The 17,380-nt window shown below is 42.1% G+C and overlaps 1 protein-coding gene across 1 annotated transcript in view; it reads left to right on the top strand.

Annotated features, from left to right (window-relative positions):
• TMEFF2 (transmembrane protein with EGF like and two follistatin like domains 2) overlaps positions 1–17,380 on the top strand; it is a 241,593-nt gene that overhangs the window by 218,936 nt on the left and 5,277 nt on the right. The window contains exon 9 of the mRNA XM_015566119.1: positions 16,426–16,549. Within this exon, the coding sequence (XP_015421605.1) occupies positions 16,426–16,549 (124 nt within the window). The remainder of the gene's footprint in view (positions 1–16,425; positions 16,550–17,380) is intronic.

The following is a 17,380-nucleotide window of genomic DNA, read 5'->3' as shown; positions in this document are numbered from 1 at the left end:
AGACTATAGTTTAAAAAAAAACTATGAACAAATTCCTATGCACATTGCACATATCTTATTTTGAAGTAAAAAAACAAAACGGGAACAAATACAATATTTGTATTTGCATGTGGCCCGCGGGCCGTAGTCTGAGGACCCCTGGTGGAAATGCACTCAGTCAAGTTGGGAACCACAATTTGAGGCCATGACGATGATGGTGACGGTGATGAGCGTTTGAAAAAGCTGGGGGAAGTGAGATTTTGCATTTTTACTAGAAGAAGGTGTTAATAAGTGAGAAAATGTTTTAAATGTACCCAACCTGAACTGATCAAGTGAGACTAATATCTTAACTTTAAAGACCCGAGCATTCCTTTTTAGGGCCTCCCACAACCCCCCAAAAAGGAAGACTCACGTGCTGACCTTTATTTTTCAATTCGTGCATATGTTCTTCTGATAAAAATAAAGCGTATTTATTATAGAAAGTTACTTCTCCCAAAGATAATCATGGTCATTAAACTCAGTATTTCGGTGAATCCCCTTCCAGATTTTTCTTTTTTCCACACATTATACATTTTTGTAGCCTACTCATTTTTTTGTGTCATCAAAATTCTTCATAATCTTTTTCTAGTTAAATAATAGCTTATCACTCAGTCACATTGCAACTCACTTAACCATATTATAATATTTCTGAAAATTTGAGTGATTTCCCATTTTTCATTTTTATATAGCATGTTGCCATTGCCATGTGAGTCTTCGTCTGCCTTTGAGGCTCTTTGAATATAATACCGTATTACTTTTTGAGAGTGTGTGCCATTTTCTCTCCCATGGACTATATCTTAGATTCTTGTCCCTGCGCCACCAACCCTGGCCAACTAACATAAAATGTGGGCTTCCGGTGGCTCTACAGTACTTTCAGAGTGACTGAGTGGCTTCCTTATAGGCACAAATAGGCACAATGCTAACCAGTTTACCAGTCCTGCTCTATGAGGTTGCCTTTTAGACATGCTGATCTCAAACTTTTAAAAAATGCCCTGGGCCCGGTCCAATCTAAGGAAACAAAGCCAAACAAGACACGTAGCGAAAAGACTGGGAGGGACCACATTCAATGTTGAACATGGTTTTCTTAGGTTGTAAACGATGAAGACTTTCTATCCTTCTCTTTACTTTGTGTGTTTTCTACTGTTCTTAAGTCAGCGTGAATTGCTTTTATAATGAAAAATATCCAATACGCTTTATTTTTAAGAAAAAAAAAATAGGCAATGAAGCAATTTAGCCCCCTCCAAAGACTCACAGTCTTCACAGTGAGTGACACGCCGTTTCCTAGTAGTAAGTGAAACACCTCCGGTTAGGGCTGCACCCACACACAGTGGAGGGAGAGGCAATCACGGGGTCTCTCCCGGCAAAAAGGCATTTCCGTCTCAATTATCTATATCTTTCAGACGGAATTGTTTTCTGGCCTGGGATTATCCAGATGACTGCCTCTTTCATTTCCCCCCTATCTCTATATGTACAACGCTAAGACAATTCTTTACCATTGAAAAATTGTGAAGAAAACACCAGATTAAAAAGGACACACAGAAAAAGTAGGTGCAGGTTTATGAGAATTCTCTGGACTCGGTAACTTTTCTGTAACCTGAACTTTTTAAAGTAAAAGGTTTTGGTTTTTTTAAAATGGGGACACATGGCTTCTGGAGCCAGCTTTCTGCCTTTAAGCCAGTAGGTGACAGTAGTTAATAACTGAATATTTCTGGTCTTCACCTCCTAATAGATCAAGGAACACCACACACACACACACACACACACACACACACACACACACACATACACACATCCTAAACTTACCTAATGTTTAGGATTTTGTAGCCTCAAATAAAATAATAGCAACAAAATAATTTGGAAAGGTGAACATAAAATAAAGTAAAGTAGTAATATGATTTAATAATAATTTGGCCGAAATAGAACCTATGTTATGCAATGGAAATTGAAAAGAGCAAAAGTACAAACTTCTTATCTATAATAACTCTTATTTTCTTGTGATAATTTTTTTCAAAAGGAAAGGAGAATTCTTTGCTTAAAAGCATTCCTCACTGATGTTTCTTCATAGTTTAATTTTTCCCTTTCATTTCATGTTTCTTATCTTTCCTCTAAAATTATGCAGACCATTATAAATGCCTTTCCTCCTCATTTAGACATCATGTAGCTGAAGATTTCAATTTGATAATCATAAATTTGCTTAATCTTATTAATAGGCACTTTACCCCCTAATAATTTTCCTACTAAACCATGAATTCTTTGCAGTTAGCATCAGTCTGTCATAGACATGCCCAAACATAAGCATAGAAGTTTTGTTAGTATATGAAAAATCGTAAGAAGGGATCCCTGTCGTGTGTATACTTTGGACCTTAATTTTTTGCTCCTCGTCTTCCCCATTATGCAGAAGGGCCCTGCCCAGATGGTCAAGCCAAAACCCTAGACATCCTTGGTTGGTTCCTCCCGGATGCGATACATAACCAAGGCCTCTCGGCCCACCTCCAGACGCGTTTGTTTCTGCCTCCATTGCTGTTACCCAGACCCAAGACTCAGATGCTGTCTTTCACGCGTCCTACCAGATTGATGTCCTTTTTGTTCTCCCCGCTTCTTCTGTTTCCCCTCAAGGATCCGTTTTCCATGCCAGGCAGGTCCACTGGGGAAACGATCCAAATGGTCTCGCATTGCACTTGAACTTTTTTAAACCGATACTCCTTGGCCTGGCTAGTCAGTTCCATGGCTTTGCTCCTTTGGAGATCCTCCTCCAGCTCATTGTGTCCCTCTCTCTGCTGCCCCTGGTGCCCTCGGCTCCAGCCACAGGGATGGCTCCTGGGACAGCTCTTTCCTGAGTAGAGACTGTTTGCACATGCGCCGTCCACACAGCCGGGGCTCCTGGGCCCTCTTCGGCTCGCCAGCTCTTCCTCACCCTACGCTCCACAGCCCCCTGCCTTTGTCTCTCTACAATCGGTCTCCCACCCTACTCTTCCATATCGGAATACCCCCTTTCCCCTGTGACATTACTAATGTAGATGTTAGGTTTCTGTTTGTTTTTATACATTGCCTGTCTCACTCTCTAATACGTATGACCTCAGGCGAGAAACTTGCATTTCCCACTCTGTACCCTATATCTGTAATATTTGGCACATAGGAGGAGATGAGTGATTATTTCTTAACTGAATGAGTAAATTGATGAATTAATTAGGTAGAGGTTGGGCTGAGGCCCAGTAAATTTTGAAACCTCATAAAAGAAAATAGTTTCTTACCTTCTCTAGATCCATCTCTGGACTTAGCCATTTTGTGCTTTTTCTATTTATTCAAAATAAATGGTTTTCTCTAAGTCCCAATTCTGAATGTCAGCTGCTTTGTTTCTAATAGATAAAATAGGTGTTTGACTCTCTCCAAATTCAAATTTGTCCATGTTTTATAACCCCTATTGATTTCTTGAGTGGCTAACTATGTACTTAAAAAGTGTAAATTATACACTGGGAGTGCGTTTGACCTGTGAAAAGGTAAACTAACACCATGACACCACAAAGTACCATTTAGCTAATAACCGGTGTCAAGCCCTGAGTGCTGCTCAAGTGGGGAGAAAGTGTTAAGACACCTCACCCATGATGTTTCTAGGGCAGCTTTTTGCACTTGGAGTTATCACTGACTAGAAATTAAGGAAATGCCAGAAGCAAGTCATTGTTCAAAACTGGGGAGAAAAAAATAGACTGAAGGTAGAGCTATTTAGAATACCTGAGGGGAATGAGTTGCCCTACATTGAAAAGATTTGCTCTTAACTGAAGGATAATACTTCAAATACAAGGACATTAAATGTTCAAATTTGCTTAATGGAGTACTCTAAACTTCCATCCTTCTTTTTTTTTAACTATTTTTAAAATGTTTTTTATTAATTTTGAGAGAGAGAGAGGAAGGGAGTGGAATAAAGAGATAGAAACATCAATGAGAGAGAAACATCATCCATCAACTGCCTCCTGCATGCCCCCTACTAGGGATGGACCCCAAAACCTGGGCATGTGCCCTGACCAGAATTGAACCAGTGACCTCTTGGCTCATGGGTTGATGTTTAACTACTGAGCTACACTGGACGGGCTAAACTTCCATCCTTCTTAAACCAAAGAGGCTAAATACATCCTAGCATTTTCTTAATGAGTCAGAATCCCATAAGAACATCAGCTTCGGGCATTCTGAAAATGCAGGTAGAGAGAACGTGGGAGATCAGACCCCAGATGCTCCTTGGAATGTTTGTGTTGTAAAGGTCACTGATGTCATTTTTCTTCTTGGTCATTTGCTTCTTTCTAATAAAGATAAAATGCAGCATTATGTGTTGTATTACAAAACAAGCAATGTCAGATAACTGCCTTTTGTAATTAGGTGACTTAATATATGAAAAACGAATGTAGAACCTTCTATACGGGTTTTCTATCTCCTCAAAAATTCCTTACTGGGGTTATTAGCATTTGCCGGCACATCGGCACCTGCCACACATACTATTTGCCCTGCAAATGCGTGACCCACAGATACTTCAGCATGAGCTTACACGAGGTGATAATATAATTTTTCACCCAAAGTAACTTCAAAGTGAAAGGAAGCACTGTTCATAATTATACTGGGAAAATAAACATAAACCCAGACCGGCCAGCTCACTAGCTTAAACCAGTCTTTCAGCTCATTTTCATTGATTTCATATGGACTACTACACCGTGTATTTTATCAAAGTAAGAGTTCCATTGCTAAATAGTAACTATATTGGTTTGCTAGGGTTGCTATGACAAATGACCATGCACTGGGTAACCTCACAGAAACTTATTATCTTACAGTTTGGGGGCTAAACACATCTGAAATTCAGCTGTTGGCAGAGCCATGCTCCCTCCAAAAGCATAAAGAGAAATCCTACCCTGTATCTTGCAGCTTCTGGTGGCTCCTGTATTCCTTGACTCATAGCAGCTTGGTTCCAATCTGTGCTTCCATCTTGACCTTCTCCTTGTGTATCTTCATATGACCTTCTTATGAGAACACCAGTCAGTGGGTTCAGGGCCCACTCTAATCAAGTATGACATCATCTGAGCTCATTACTTATTTTTAGATAAAACTACATTCTGAGGTTTCAGGTAGACATGAGTTTTGGGGGAACACTATTCATACCCAGTACCATAACCAATAAAATATGTGGTTATTATTTTATCAAATATCATTTAGACATAAGGTTTTTATGGACAGTGGAAAAAAAGTATAGTACTTGGTATGAAAAAGATGTTTATTGGTATTATCATGACTCTGTACTAACAGGTTAAATGGAGAGACCATATGGATTCTATGATGAATTATCACATCGTTAAAAGTTGTATTAGAAGTAGTAACACCACCATTAATAAGAGTCTCATTCTGCTTAAACACAAAGATACTTGATTCACATACCTGTGCCTAGATATAACTGAGAATTATCATCAAAACAGTATAATTTTTTCACACCATTAAACTGTTCAGGAGCTATGCTGCATTCAGAAATGAGTTCTTAGTAAAAACTACAAAGTTCTGTCTTAAAGTTGACTCTCTGACGTTTTACTAATTTTATCTAGAATGCTAATTTGAAATGTCAACCTAACCTTCTGAAGTACTCATAGCCAATTAACTAGATTTGTTTTTAAAAAATTATTTTGTCTTATGATTGAATATTGGAAGAGATTATATTCCTTCTAACCCTTTTGACAGGAGTCATTTACATTAATGCAGTCAGGTACCAACCTATGGCAGTATTCCAAATGCTTAAGTGAATCCAAATCGACACTATATATTCTCTAACTGCCTCTGTGGGCCATGACATCATACGGGAGAAATGTGCAAACCCACCAATCCATCAGGTGCCTACACTTGCAATGTCGGTTCATTTGTAGGTATCTCTCTGGTCTTTATGATTAGCCACACATTTTCGCCCTCCAGCCTTTCTCTTTTACTTGCACTTCTAGTCCTGTCGTACTGAATACATACATGCTGTTGAGCACACTGGGGTTCTCTGCCATTGTACCTCACTTTACCACTTAAGGTGGGGATTGTCTGTGCCTTTCTGGGTACATCACTGAAGTTCAACGGACTCTTTGATGCAAATGATTAACAGGCATTAGTTTTTTGAAAGTCACCATACCAAGGAATGGGTGACTGCAAAATACATTGCCTATGTCTAGAATATTCCTTCATGCTGCCTATTACACACCCACTTTGTGTTCGTTCCTGTTCCACACCATAGATGTCACAGTGAACAACACACAGTCTCGGTCCTAAGAGAAAGGAGAGTCTGGTGCAGAGCTTTCTGGTGTGTCCCGAATAAGTAACAAGTGTGTTCCCAGAAGGCGGCCTGGTAGAATAGCTCCACAAAATGTTCCTAAAAAGAGCAGGGAGTTTCCCTAGACCAGTGGGTTTAGAGACACTCCATGATGGGTGTTCTTTCTTGGCATCTCACCATACAGATTGGCCTTTTAAGAAGTCAGAAAACCAGCAGTAAAGAGACCCATGTAACTTGGTCTTTGCCAAACTTACTTGACTATAGAACCCCTTTGTCCATGCAGCGTGCCCCAGAAGTAGCCATGCATCCCCTTGGGAAACTCTGGTCTAGAGGGATGGCCGTTGTCCGTAAAGCCTACAGTCTAGAAGCACAGGTGGCTGCTCGTCCTGCCCATGACCCTGAAGACTCATCCCTGCCTGCTGCCCCTTCCCTTGGGGTGTCAACGCCTGCTCTTGGTTGTACCATCATCTCGCCCAGTTGGTGCACCACTACAATGGTGATTTTGCTTCCATTTATTTCCCTGTCTGGGTCTTCTTTCCTGTCCCCATCACTTCTCTTGCGACTTTATCTTTCCTACAGAAGAGTTGAACTTGTAAGGACATCACAAGTGGACCAACGCTTCTTCACTCCCACTTGGAAACTGAGCAGTCACACTCATTGGTACAATCTGCATCTTTTCTCCGCTGTGTGCTGTGTTCCTCTACAAGAGAACGCTTCATTTGCTTTCACACAGCGAGTTCCTGTCAGTTTTCTAACAGAGCCATTACAGGAGGCTGGAGATTTGCAAAAGGTGGTCTCCAGATACCTGAGAGTTGACAACATTTGAAGTCTCTCAGAGATGCTAGCGTTGGTGACAGACACACGCCTGTTCTTAAGTGTTGTGTTCTCAGAAGAGGCAAAGATGTTCTAAAATACAGCGAATTGTTAGTCTGACAACCAAACTCGAGGAAGGCTGGATGGCTGAGGACCCAGAGGACTTCCCCTCACACCAGGGTGGGCCTGGGAAGGGTGGCAGTGGCCACACCATTGCTCCCACACCTCTGGACAGGAAACAGCAGGCTGAGACCTGGATTTACAGAGAAGGAGCTGAGATAGACCTGGGACCTGGGAGATGGGCCAGCTCTAGGGCAGTTACCAGGGAAGGAAGCGGGATCCACAGAGCAGGAAAGCCTCGCATCACACAGCCAGGGACAGAGGTGAGGAGACCTGACTAGGTGGGGTCAGGAGTAGTGCGACCCAAATGATCAGACTCGCCTGGGGTACTTTTTAAAAAGTCGACTTCAGGCCCCTCCTCAGTTGGTGACTTTGATTCGGTGGATCAGGACCAAACCCTGGAAATCTAGTTTTGACCAGCGCTGAAGCTGAGTCTGCACACAGCCAGCAGCCTTGCCCGTAAAGGAAGAATTTAGGCTACTAAGCCACTTCCGTTCCTCCTTAAATCTGCCGTTTGTCAGAGATCAGCATAGAATTGTGTTTATACAAAACTCACCCACGTGTGTGCACACACTTCTGGGACTGTATCAAAGCATCAAGAGTGTCTTCTACTCTATAACATGCAAAATCTGCATTTCTGTATCTAGAAATATGCCCAGGCATTTCGCATTACATAAACTTAAATATGCCGCTTAAATATTATGTAGCACTTCTAGCTCCTGGAAGTGCTTTTACCACGAGCGTTATGGAGCGTATGTACTTCTCTTTATTTTGTCCAGAAGAGAAGTCCAGTTTTAAAGCCGTTGCCATAGTGACTGTACACTGCTCCCAGTGTCTTTTCTCAAGCAAGTTGAGACTGCTCTCGAAAGGGTGTGAAGAGTAAAAGCTGTCACTTTGTTCCTTAGCTTAAAAACTTGAAAACTCTTCAATTCTTTGTAGAGGGCTCTTATAGGAAACCAAGGTGATCACTAGCTATAGTCATTGCAATGTCGTAAGTGTATCTATATTTATAGTTTGGGTGCTTGTCATCTATTATTTTCAGTATGAGAAGAAATGCACGGTTATATTCAGAAGCAGACAAGGAACAGTTTTATTCATTCATCATCTTGGTTTCTATGTTGAAATTCATTTGCAAGTGTTGTGTTTTATTTGTTTTGTTTTTAATACCAGTAAAGGCTACTTTCCTGTTGTCCTAAAAGGGTTCAACCAACATTTCTCCCTTCTGGACAATACTGTAGACCAGTGATGGCGAACCTTTTGAGCTCGGCGTGTCAGCATTTTGAAAAACCCTAACTTAACTCTGGTGCCGTGTCACATATAGAAATTTTTTGATCTTTGCAACCATAGTAAAACAAAGATTTATGTTTTTGATATTTATTTTATATATTTAAATACCATTTAACAAAGAAAAATCAACCAAAAAAATGAGTTCGCGTGTCACCTCTGACACGCGTGTCATAGGTTCGCCATCAATGCTGTAGACACAGTCTGAATGGCCCAGTCAGAATCTAGGAATTGAGAATTGGCTGTGCAGGGTGCAATGTGAACCCCCTGACCCTCTGCTGGGTGGTGACCTCAGGGGACAGAGGAAAACAGTGCCTCCTTGAGAAGGTGTGTCTCAACTATCTACTCGTTTCCGCCTGTGCCTCCCGTGCACAGGACAGTCGCTGGAACCACAGAGCCCAGAAGGCAAGGGGACAGGACCTGAACCCTCTCAGGTTGTCCTTTCCAGCACTGGCACCGAAGAAGCTCACTAAGACAGGATGCCCAGATTGGCCACTAAGCAAATACATTTGGCCAGAAATGCGTACATTTGGTTCAAGAGAAAGAAAGCAGGAGAGGGGAATATCCTTGAATATGCGTGGCATACGTGCTTCCCGTCGCTTTTCCTTTCTATGAGGTTGATAGGAAACTTCGTCTGCTAAGAGCAGCGTGCGAGAGAAGGGTTGCGGCAGCCAGAGCGCAGGGCGGGAGCTGGAGCAGATTGCCCAGAGAAGCTTCCAGCAACTCCAGCCCTGGACTCCGGAGGCTAAGGACCCAGAGAGCCCTTCCCCTTCGCAAGGCCTGATGTTTACAAAGTGTGGTCGGAGACATCTAACATTCCAGAAAATACTATCGTTTTACAGAGTCTTCAAGCTAAATCCTCTAAACCTATAGGAGTCAGCCACTTGCTGACAGTAACAGGCTCTTGACGGGAAGGGGAGCTCCAAAGGACCATGAGAGGCCGCGCACTGTCTCCGGCCGCTCCCATCCCTCCTCTGAGGGCTCTGCCAGCTGAAGCCCGGCGGGCGGCGGGCGCTTCTAAGACAGAGGCCGGAGCAAGCACCTAAACGCCTGCTTCTTTTGCTCTTAGTAATAAACAAACAACAACAAAAAGAATACCCCCCACCCAGGAGTCTAGAATTCTAACTAAATCTGAATGAGGCTTATTATGCCAAATTCTTGAATCATAATAATTGTATGTAGACGTCGTAAGTTAAAATGTTACATGGGAGTGTCTCTCCCAAGATTTCACAGATTTCTCGGCTTCTTTCTATGTAAATATCTCACCAGTGGAAACTGAGATAATAAAAGTCCAAGCGAAGGATCCCCCAGCAGTGCTGCATTTCAATCACTCAGCCCCAAATGACTGTGTCTGTTTCAGAGGCCAGTCCTTTTATTTATTTTTTTAATTTAAATTCCAGCTGTTCTTGAATGATGTCATTAAGTCCTTGCTTGACATGGAAATTCGTTTTCTTCCACTTTATTTTAATTTTGCATCCAATTATAATATTTATATATGCAAGTAGTGATATGGATAGTCACATTTCACGTTTTCTATCATTGCCATCGATGATGGCATAGGAAAGAATTTCTGAATCCTTCCATCCTGCTCCCAACCCACACCCCTGCCTACTTAGCAAAGTTGTGGGTCAAATCGGTTTTTGTTTGTTGTTGTTTGTTAACCCTCACCCGAGGATATTTTTCCATTGATTTTAGGAAGAGTAGAAGAGAGAGGGAAGGACAGAGAGAAACATCGATGTGAGAGAAACACATCTATTAGTTGCCTCCTGCAGGAGCCCCAACCAGGGCCCGGTACCTGCAACCGAGGTACATGCCCTTGACCAGAATCGAACCAGGGACCCTTCGGTCCAGAGGCTGACGCTCTATCCACTGGGCCAAACCAGCCAGGGCTCAAATAGTTTTAATTAAAGTGCTGTCCTAGAAAAAAAAAAAAAGAGGCTAATGTTCCACTTGCAGAAGAAACGTTGAATTTGAAGGACTTGGTCTCTGTTTTGAAGTTATTTTTCTAAATATTGAAGAGATTCAGTAAACTAGGACACTGTGATGGGTCTCTGCTCTTCACCAAACTTAAGAATCGATTGTGTCCTTAAATGCCTCCCTGTCCCCCCTGCGAGGCTGTCACTTGCCTCGCATTCTCATTTGAGTCTTTGTCCTAGAGGCTTAGAAAGGAGACTCTTCTCATCTCCTCATCTGTGCTTTGAAGAAACCGTGACAGCCGGCGAAGCTATTATGGAATTTGTTAACGTGCAAGAACTCATATAGCATCTCATTCAGAGCCCGCTCAATAGGAACGCTTTTCTGGCCTTGAAAAAACTTCGATTGCAATTCAAGCTAGATATGAGGTTTTACCGCCACCGCGTATGTTCATGCCTGATAAGATAAGGAGAGGAAATCATAAGAATTATATATCTTCTTTGAAACCAACTCCAATCAACAACAGGGGACAATATGATTTTACTTCTAAATTCGAAATGTGTCCCTGCCCCAGGCACAATATAAATATAATAGAAAGAAAGATGGTTTTCCTTTTCCTAGTTGGTTAAACAAAATATTTTCAAATTGCTTTTGAGATATGGCAGTAAGTAGGGGAGAAGTAAAATCAAGCACTCACAAGAGGTGTACAAGTATACACATAGTTTAGTTTCCTTGCACTGTTATTAAATATGAAAATAGAAGTATTATATAAGTGTATTCAAATTGAAAATAACTAGTTTACTGGGAAAATGTGGTACATTCTGTGTGCCCACAGGAAAAGATAGTTGAAAAGATAATAAGCCACACTGTACTCACACCCATGGCCTTGTCAAGGTGCTTTGCAATGTTACAGCATGATGCTAGCGCCGAATTTAGATCCACAATGTTGTTCCCCACGAGGAAGACAACATTGTGAAGATCACTTTCTGCAAGAATGTCTGAATTGTAGGTGGAATCGATATTTAAGACACTTTACACCCTTTGTAAAAGTAAAATGTTCTCATAATTAAAGCAAAGTGATTTCCTTTACTTATTATGTCTACATAGGAGTCCTATTTCTCCATTTCTTTTTCCAAGAATATAAAAAATAATATTTTACAATAAATATTAATAAACTTTATTAGTAACTTGCTACAAATAAGTATTAGCAATACTTAAATATTACTCTTAGAATTCAAAGAACCTAGAGGTCTGAAATAACCTAACCTACCGCAAAGTAGCACTCTATAATACCCCTGAATAATATCAGCACAGCTCCTTTTCAATTCCACCAGAAACCCACTTCTTCACTAGATAACTCTTCCCCTATTGAACCTCTCTGCTTGCTTAAAGATGTTCAGTAGCCATCTGCTTCCCCAAAACACTCACTGAGTCCTCCATGTTACCTCGAATTTAGGATCTTTCCAACTTGTTCTGAAATTCTTGCACAGAGTCAGACCCCCACTGGAGAAGCAGCGGCCCACGAGATGTGTATATATTCGCAAGAAAGGCTGGAATAAAGCAAAGCGTGGGTATATCCCGAAGAATATCACCTGACCTGTCCTACAAAGGTCTCCCAGGCCGCAGTGCACCCTGGGTAGGGTCCAGCCCTCTAGCCTGTAGGTGCAGATCTGATTTTACAAAACCCCAGAACTGAGTGGGCCGAAGAAGCTGACCTGTGTCCAAAAAACTGCACAGAAATTCAGAACCAATTAATTCACTCAAACAAAACATACTACTTTGTGCTCGCTTTGGCAGCACATATACAAAACATACTACTGCTGTCGAACTGATAAGGTGCTCAGGTGGGCTGCCGGCGCCATTCCCAATGTGTAAGCTACATAGAAGTCAGCTTATTTTCAGACTGTCTTGGGAGCAGAGCAAGAGAACAAAAGAAGTGGTTTCACAGCGTCACACACTGAGAGTCTAGCGCATCCATCTCTGCACCGAGCTCTGGGTTTACTGGCTCAGGGGGGCTTCCCAGGGCACCCTGACAACACTGGGAGGTAGCGTTGACTTGCCTTTTGGAAGCTTCTTTTCCTGAGCTGTAACCCTTGTCCAAGGTCAGTGTTCTTTGTTCAGACATACGGATAGTCCCGTTTTACACTGGCACGGCTCTACTTTGGTCTGCACTGTGTTGCTTTGGTAGGTTCTCTGAATGACATCTTATCCCAAGCTTTGGGAGAGAAAAATCAGGACTAACAGCAAACATACACAGACATGCACACACAACCTGCCCTCGCCCTACTGGTTTAGCCCCTGAAATGCTGTGCCTGGCTCTGCCCACTCGCCTTGCTTGACTTGTGAGCAGGTGAGCCCTTGGTGACGGTGATTGCCACGCCCTCTTTCTATGGCCCCTCCTGTCTCTTCCCCTGTAAGCACCGGGACAGAAACAATAGGTATAGCTGTGCTGTAGAGCCCCCTCTCCAGCCCCTCCCCCCAGCTTCTGTAATTCTTGACTGGAGTATTGACTAGCAATGGGCTAGTCAACTCAGATTATACTAGAAATTGTTTCCTAAAAGGGTCAGGATATCTTTTTTTAAAATATATTTTCATTGATTTCAAAGAGAAAGGAGAGGGAGAGAGAGATAGAAACCTCAGTGATGAGAGAGAATCATTGATCAGTTGCCTCCCGCACACCCCCTATTGGGGATGGAGCCCACAACCAAGGCATGTGCTCTGGGGATCAAACAGTGACCTCCTGGTTCATAGGACGACAACCACTAAGCCATGTCCCAGGCTAGAGTCGGGATCTTTTAGAACAAACCATTTGTAAACATTTAAATAGAAAATTAGTCAAGGACTTTAAACAAAGACAGGAAGAGTTTCTACCATTATCACTCTCTCTCTTAGAGGAAAGAGCATGCCCCTTACATTAAATCTCCTTTTATATGGAGGACAGAGAAATTGATGTCAAAATCATCAGCCCCTGGAGGGAACATACCATACAGACTTCCAGAGCATCATTTATATGATTTTAAAGCTCTCAATGCTTTATTATTGCTTGAATACCTATGCATAAACATCAGAATTACAAATACAATGGTCCACACACATATTCGGTTGGAATATTAAGTTTCTGTGTCTCTATTTTTCTTAATATACTTAAATTTCATTCCTAAAATATGTCTGTCGCATTACTAGGAGTGGTTATATATTCAGGTTTTCAATCAGCCGGTATACTTGGTTGGATTGACTATAAATTTGTTGACATATATTGATGTTTCCTCATTTTCTTGCCCAGGGATCATTTCTTCTACTCATTTATTTTCAATCTCCCTACTTTCGTGTTCGACAGAATCCCACAAATAGAGCGCTCTGAGCTCATGAGGGATGGTGTAAACTATTTAGCGGATTTGATGATGGATACGCTTCCCCTCCCAGGTGATCGCCCTGGCTGGGTAATGAACTTTGTAAAAAGATGCAGCTTTTACCACAGCGAGGCAACAGATTCACTCCCACAAGTTCCTGTTTTGCCCTCGGTCTTCAGCTCATAATGGTGAATATGGTACAAATCCAGAAACAAACAGTGTGGGGTGAGGGACAGAGTTAAAAATACAATAGCCTTAAAAACAGATTTTCAGTTAAGGAAATTCTTGGTCTTCTCTTACAACTGACAGAAAGACAAATAGCCCCAATAAAGAACTCGGGGGCTGAAATCCCGGCCCCCAGCCGGCAGGTAGGGAAGCTGCAGAAAAGGCTCCCGCGTGCAGGTGTGTGGAAGCACTGGAGGGTGGCTAACGAACCCTAAATAGAAGTGCTTAATAGTTTGCTGTGGGGAAAGATCCAGAATTACGAGGGGAAATCAGTGCTGGTTCATTACATCAGCAGTGGGGCCAGCAAACCCCACTGCTAGATCGTCTTTAAGCAGCAGGTGCCTGGTTTGACTCGAGCTTGCAGCCCCCGGGTTGCGGCACAAAATGAGCCAAGTCGGCTGCTCTGTGGGTTCATGCGTGATCACAAGGTGCATCTAAACACCCTGGTTGCCCTACTTCCATTTCGGTCACGTGGCCCCTATTGGATATTTCACTCAACATTCATCCATTTCGGTTTGGTGCTTGCTTACTGTAGCTGCAATTGGTTGCCCAAAACACCATGATGCAAAATTCCAAAACAGTTTGGAAGAATGGGAGAAACCAAAAAAAAAAAAAGAAAAGAAAATTCTGCTTGTGCTTAGTCTTTCCGTGGAAGTGTTTCCTTCAGTTTAATGGCAAATATCATGGTAGGAATATGACAGCGCCAACGAAAGGTCACCTGTACAGGTAGGAGTCGCAGACACAGACACCTGGGTGACTCAGCTGCCACCTCAGTCTCCCCAGCATCCTCTTCAGAGATCCTTTATGAATGTGGATCTGTAATTAGAAATATTGCCCCTCATACATTGTTATGTATGTAAATATTTCTACACAAGAAAGCACTTCACTTATTTAACAATTTATTTCAAACTTTAATGTTTTGCAGTGGACACCTAGATCTTAAAATGTATAGATATTTCACAGCTTTGCATAAACATAAAAAATACATTTGTCTGATTCACTAATAATGAAGGTATGTTTTTTTCTCCTGATGATTAGAAAAATCATCCATGAATGTCAGTAAAAATGATAAGAACACACTATAATAAAAAATTATATGTGGAAATAATCATCTATTTCATACGCATCGTAATTCATTCTCAATCACCCGTTACCGCTGACCAGGTACTGTGGTGTTGAAGGGTAGTTTAGATTGATGTTAAGGAAGCTGCATTGCCTTTGTGTTTGGGCAAGAATTCTAAAGTATGTCAGGACTCAGGTCATAGAAAAGACTCAAAGCAGGCAAAACTTTATATTCTAAAATGAAAATATAAGGAATCAAAAGACTGCTTACAGATGACATGGCAAATATGAAGCAGAAGTATTTGGATTAACAAAAGTCAGAAAAATATTTTAATATCTCTAGGAAAGTATGAGAAAACAAAACTTCCTAATGACAGCCCTAACCGGTTTTGCTCAGTGGATAGAGTGTTGGCCTGCGGACTGAAGGGTCCCAGGTTCGATTCTGGTCAAGGGCATGTACCTTAGTACCTTGGTTGCAGGCACATCCCCAGTAGGAGGTGTGCAGGAGGCAGCTGATCGATGTTTCTCTCTCGTCAATGTTTCTAACTCTATCCCTCTCCCTTCCTCTCTGTAAAAAATCAATAAAGTATATATTTTTTAAAAACTTCCTAATGACAAAAGAGAGGGTTTATTTTAAAACACATAATCTTTTTTACTTTATCACAAGTTTAAATTTCACGTAACATTGTTAGCATGGGCCAAATGTTATGCATTACACACATTTACAGCATTGGGTATGTTCTGTGTTAGTATCTACATAAGCGATTATGAAATAACGTTTGCTCTTTCAATAGCTTTACTCTGGCAATAAGAAAATGTATGGGTGCTAGTAAAATTCATGTTCACAGTCGATGAAAAAAGCCTGAAAGAAAACATTTGTTGAAATTTGCATTCAGTTTTGGAAAACATCTGCTTAACCACTGAACGCAGCCATATTTTAACTTTTAAGCTCCCACATTGAGAAAGTATCAAGGTACTGCAGCAGTTTTCTTTGAGGGACATTATGCTGGGCTTTGATATTCAAAAACTAGGCTGTTTCTTCTTGGATTATTTTATGATAAATGTACAGTCTCTACACAAAAACATTAAGGCTGTCTGCCAATGCATGGACACATTACTGGCTGCTGAAGATGTAGGAAACTGCATGAAAGCATGAAAAGCATGGGGTGATTCTGCAGCTCCCTCTCTAAACACAATTGTAGAGACGTCTGTCTTTCAATTCTCCCTTTCTTCTGAGGCGTGGCCTTTTAGTTCCTGCCCTTTTGAATACTTTTACCTACTGTAACTTTGCTTCTTAGTGTCTGGTTGATCTTACCGGGCTCAGAAACGTATTGACAGGGCGCTTGCTTTTATCTGTGTCCACAGAGAATGCTAACAAATTGGAAGAAAGCGCCAGAGAACACCACATCCCCTGCCCGGAACATTACAACGGCTTCTGCAAGCACGGGAAGTGCGAACACTCCATCAACACGCAGGAGCCGTCCTGCAGGTAACGCTTCGTCGTTGACCTCTGAGATTATCACGTAGACACGTAGACACCCAGTGCTGGACTGGAACAGGGACCGGGATGCCATTCTGCCCGAATGGGTGATCAGCAGCCAACCTGGTCTCTGCCTCTCCCACCCACACAGGCCCCCACTGGGAACCCATGCAATGTGTGTGCCTTCCTGCCCCAGGACGACCTCGGGTCTCAGAATAGAGGTCATGGCCCTCGGTTATGCCAGGCACGTTCTTTTCTGTGGCCCTGCTACCCACCAACCTTGTATAGTGAGGTGAGAGCGATCCCTCCACAGACCCAAGCTCAGGTGACACACAAAGAAACCGCTTGTCTGGATTTAGTTAATAAATATACACATCCGCTCGGTATTCACAGAGAGAACATGTTTCTTTCCAAGATGGTAAAGCCAGAGTAAAAACACCAATGCATGTTTATTTAAAGGAATACACAGGTGGCATATGATGAAACAGGTTGTCTATTGATATACAATGAAAGGAATTTCTGGCCGGCCGGTATAGCTCAGTGGTTGAGTGTCGACCTATGAACCAGGAGGTCATGGTTAATTCCAGATCAGGGCACGGGCCTGGGCTGCAGGCTCAATCCCCAGTGTGGGGCATGCAAGAGGTAGCTGATCAATGACTCTTTCTCATCATTGATGTTTCTATCTCTGTCCCTCTCCTTTCTCTCTGAAATAAATAAAAATATATATACTTTTTAAAAGAAAGGAGTTTCTCTCCCTCTGTCTTCCTCTCCTCCTCCTCCTCCTCCCCTCCCCACTCTTCTCAACAACTGTTTCCCCTCCTTGTTCTTTTTCTTCATGTA

This window comes from Myotis davidii, unplaced genomic scaffold, assembly GCF_000327345.1.
Source record: "Myotis davidii unplaced genomic scaffold, ASM32734v1 scaffold221, whole genome shotgun sequence".
Taxonomy (NCBI): Eukaryota; Metazoa; Chordata; class Mammalia; order Chiroptera; family Vespertilionidae; genus Myotis; species Myotis davidii.
The sequence above is the reverse complement of the archived record's forward strand: the minus strand, read 5'-3'. Positions and strand labels throughout refer to the sequence as shown.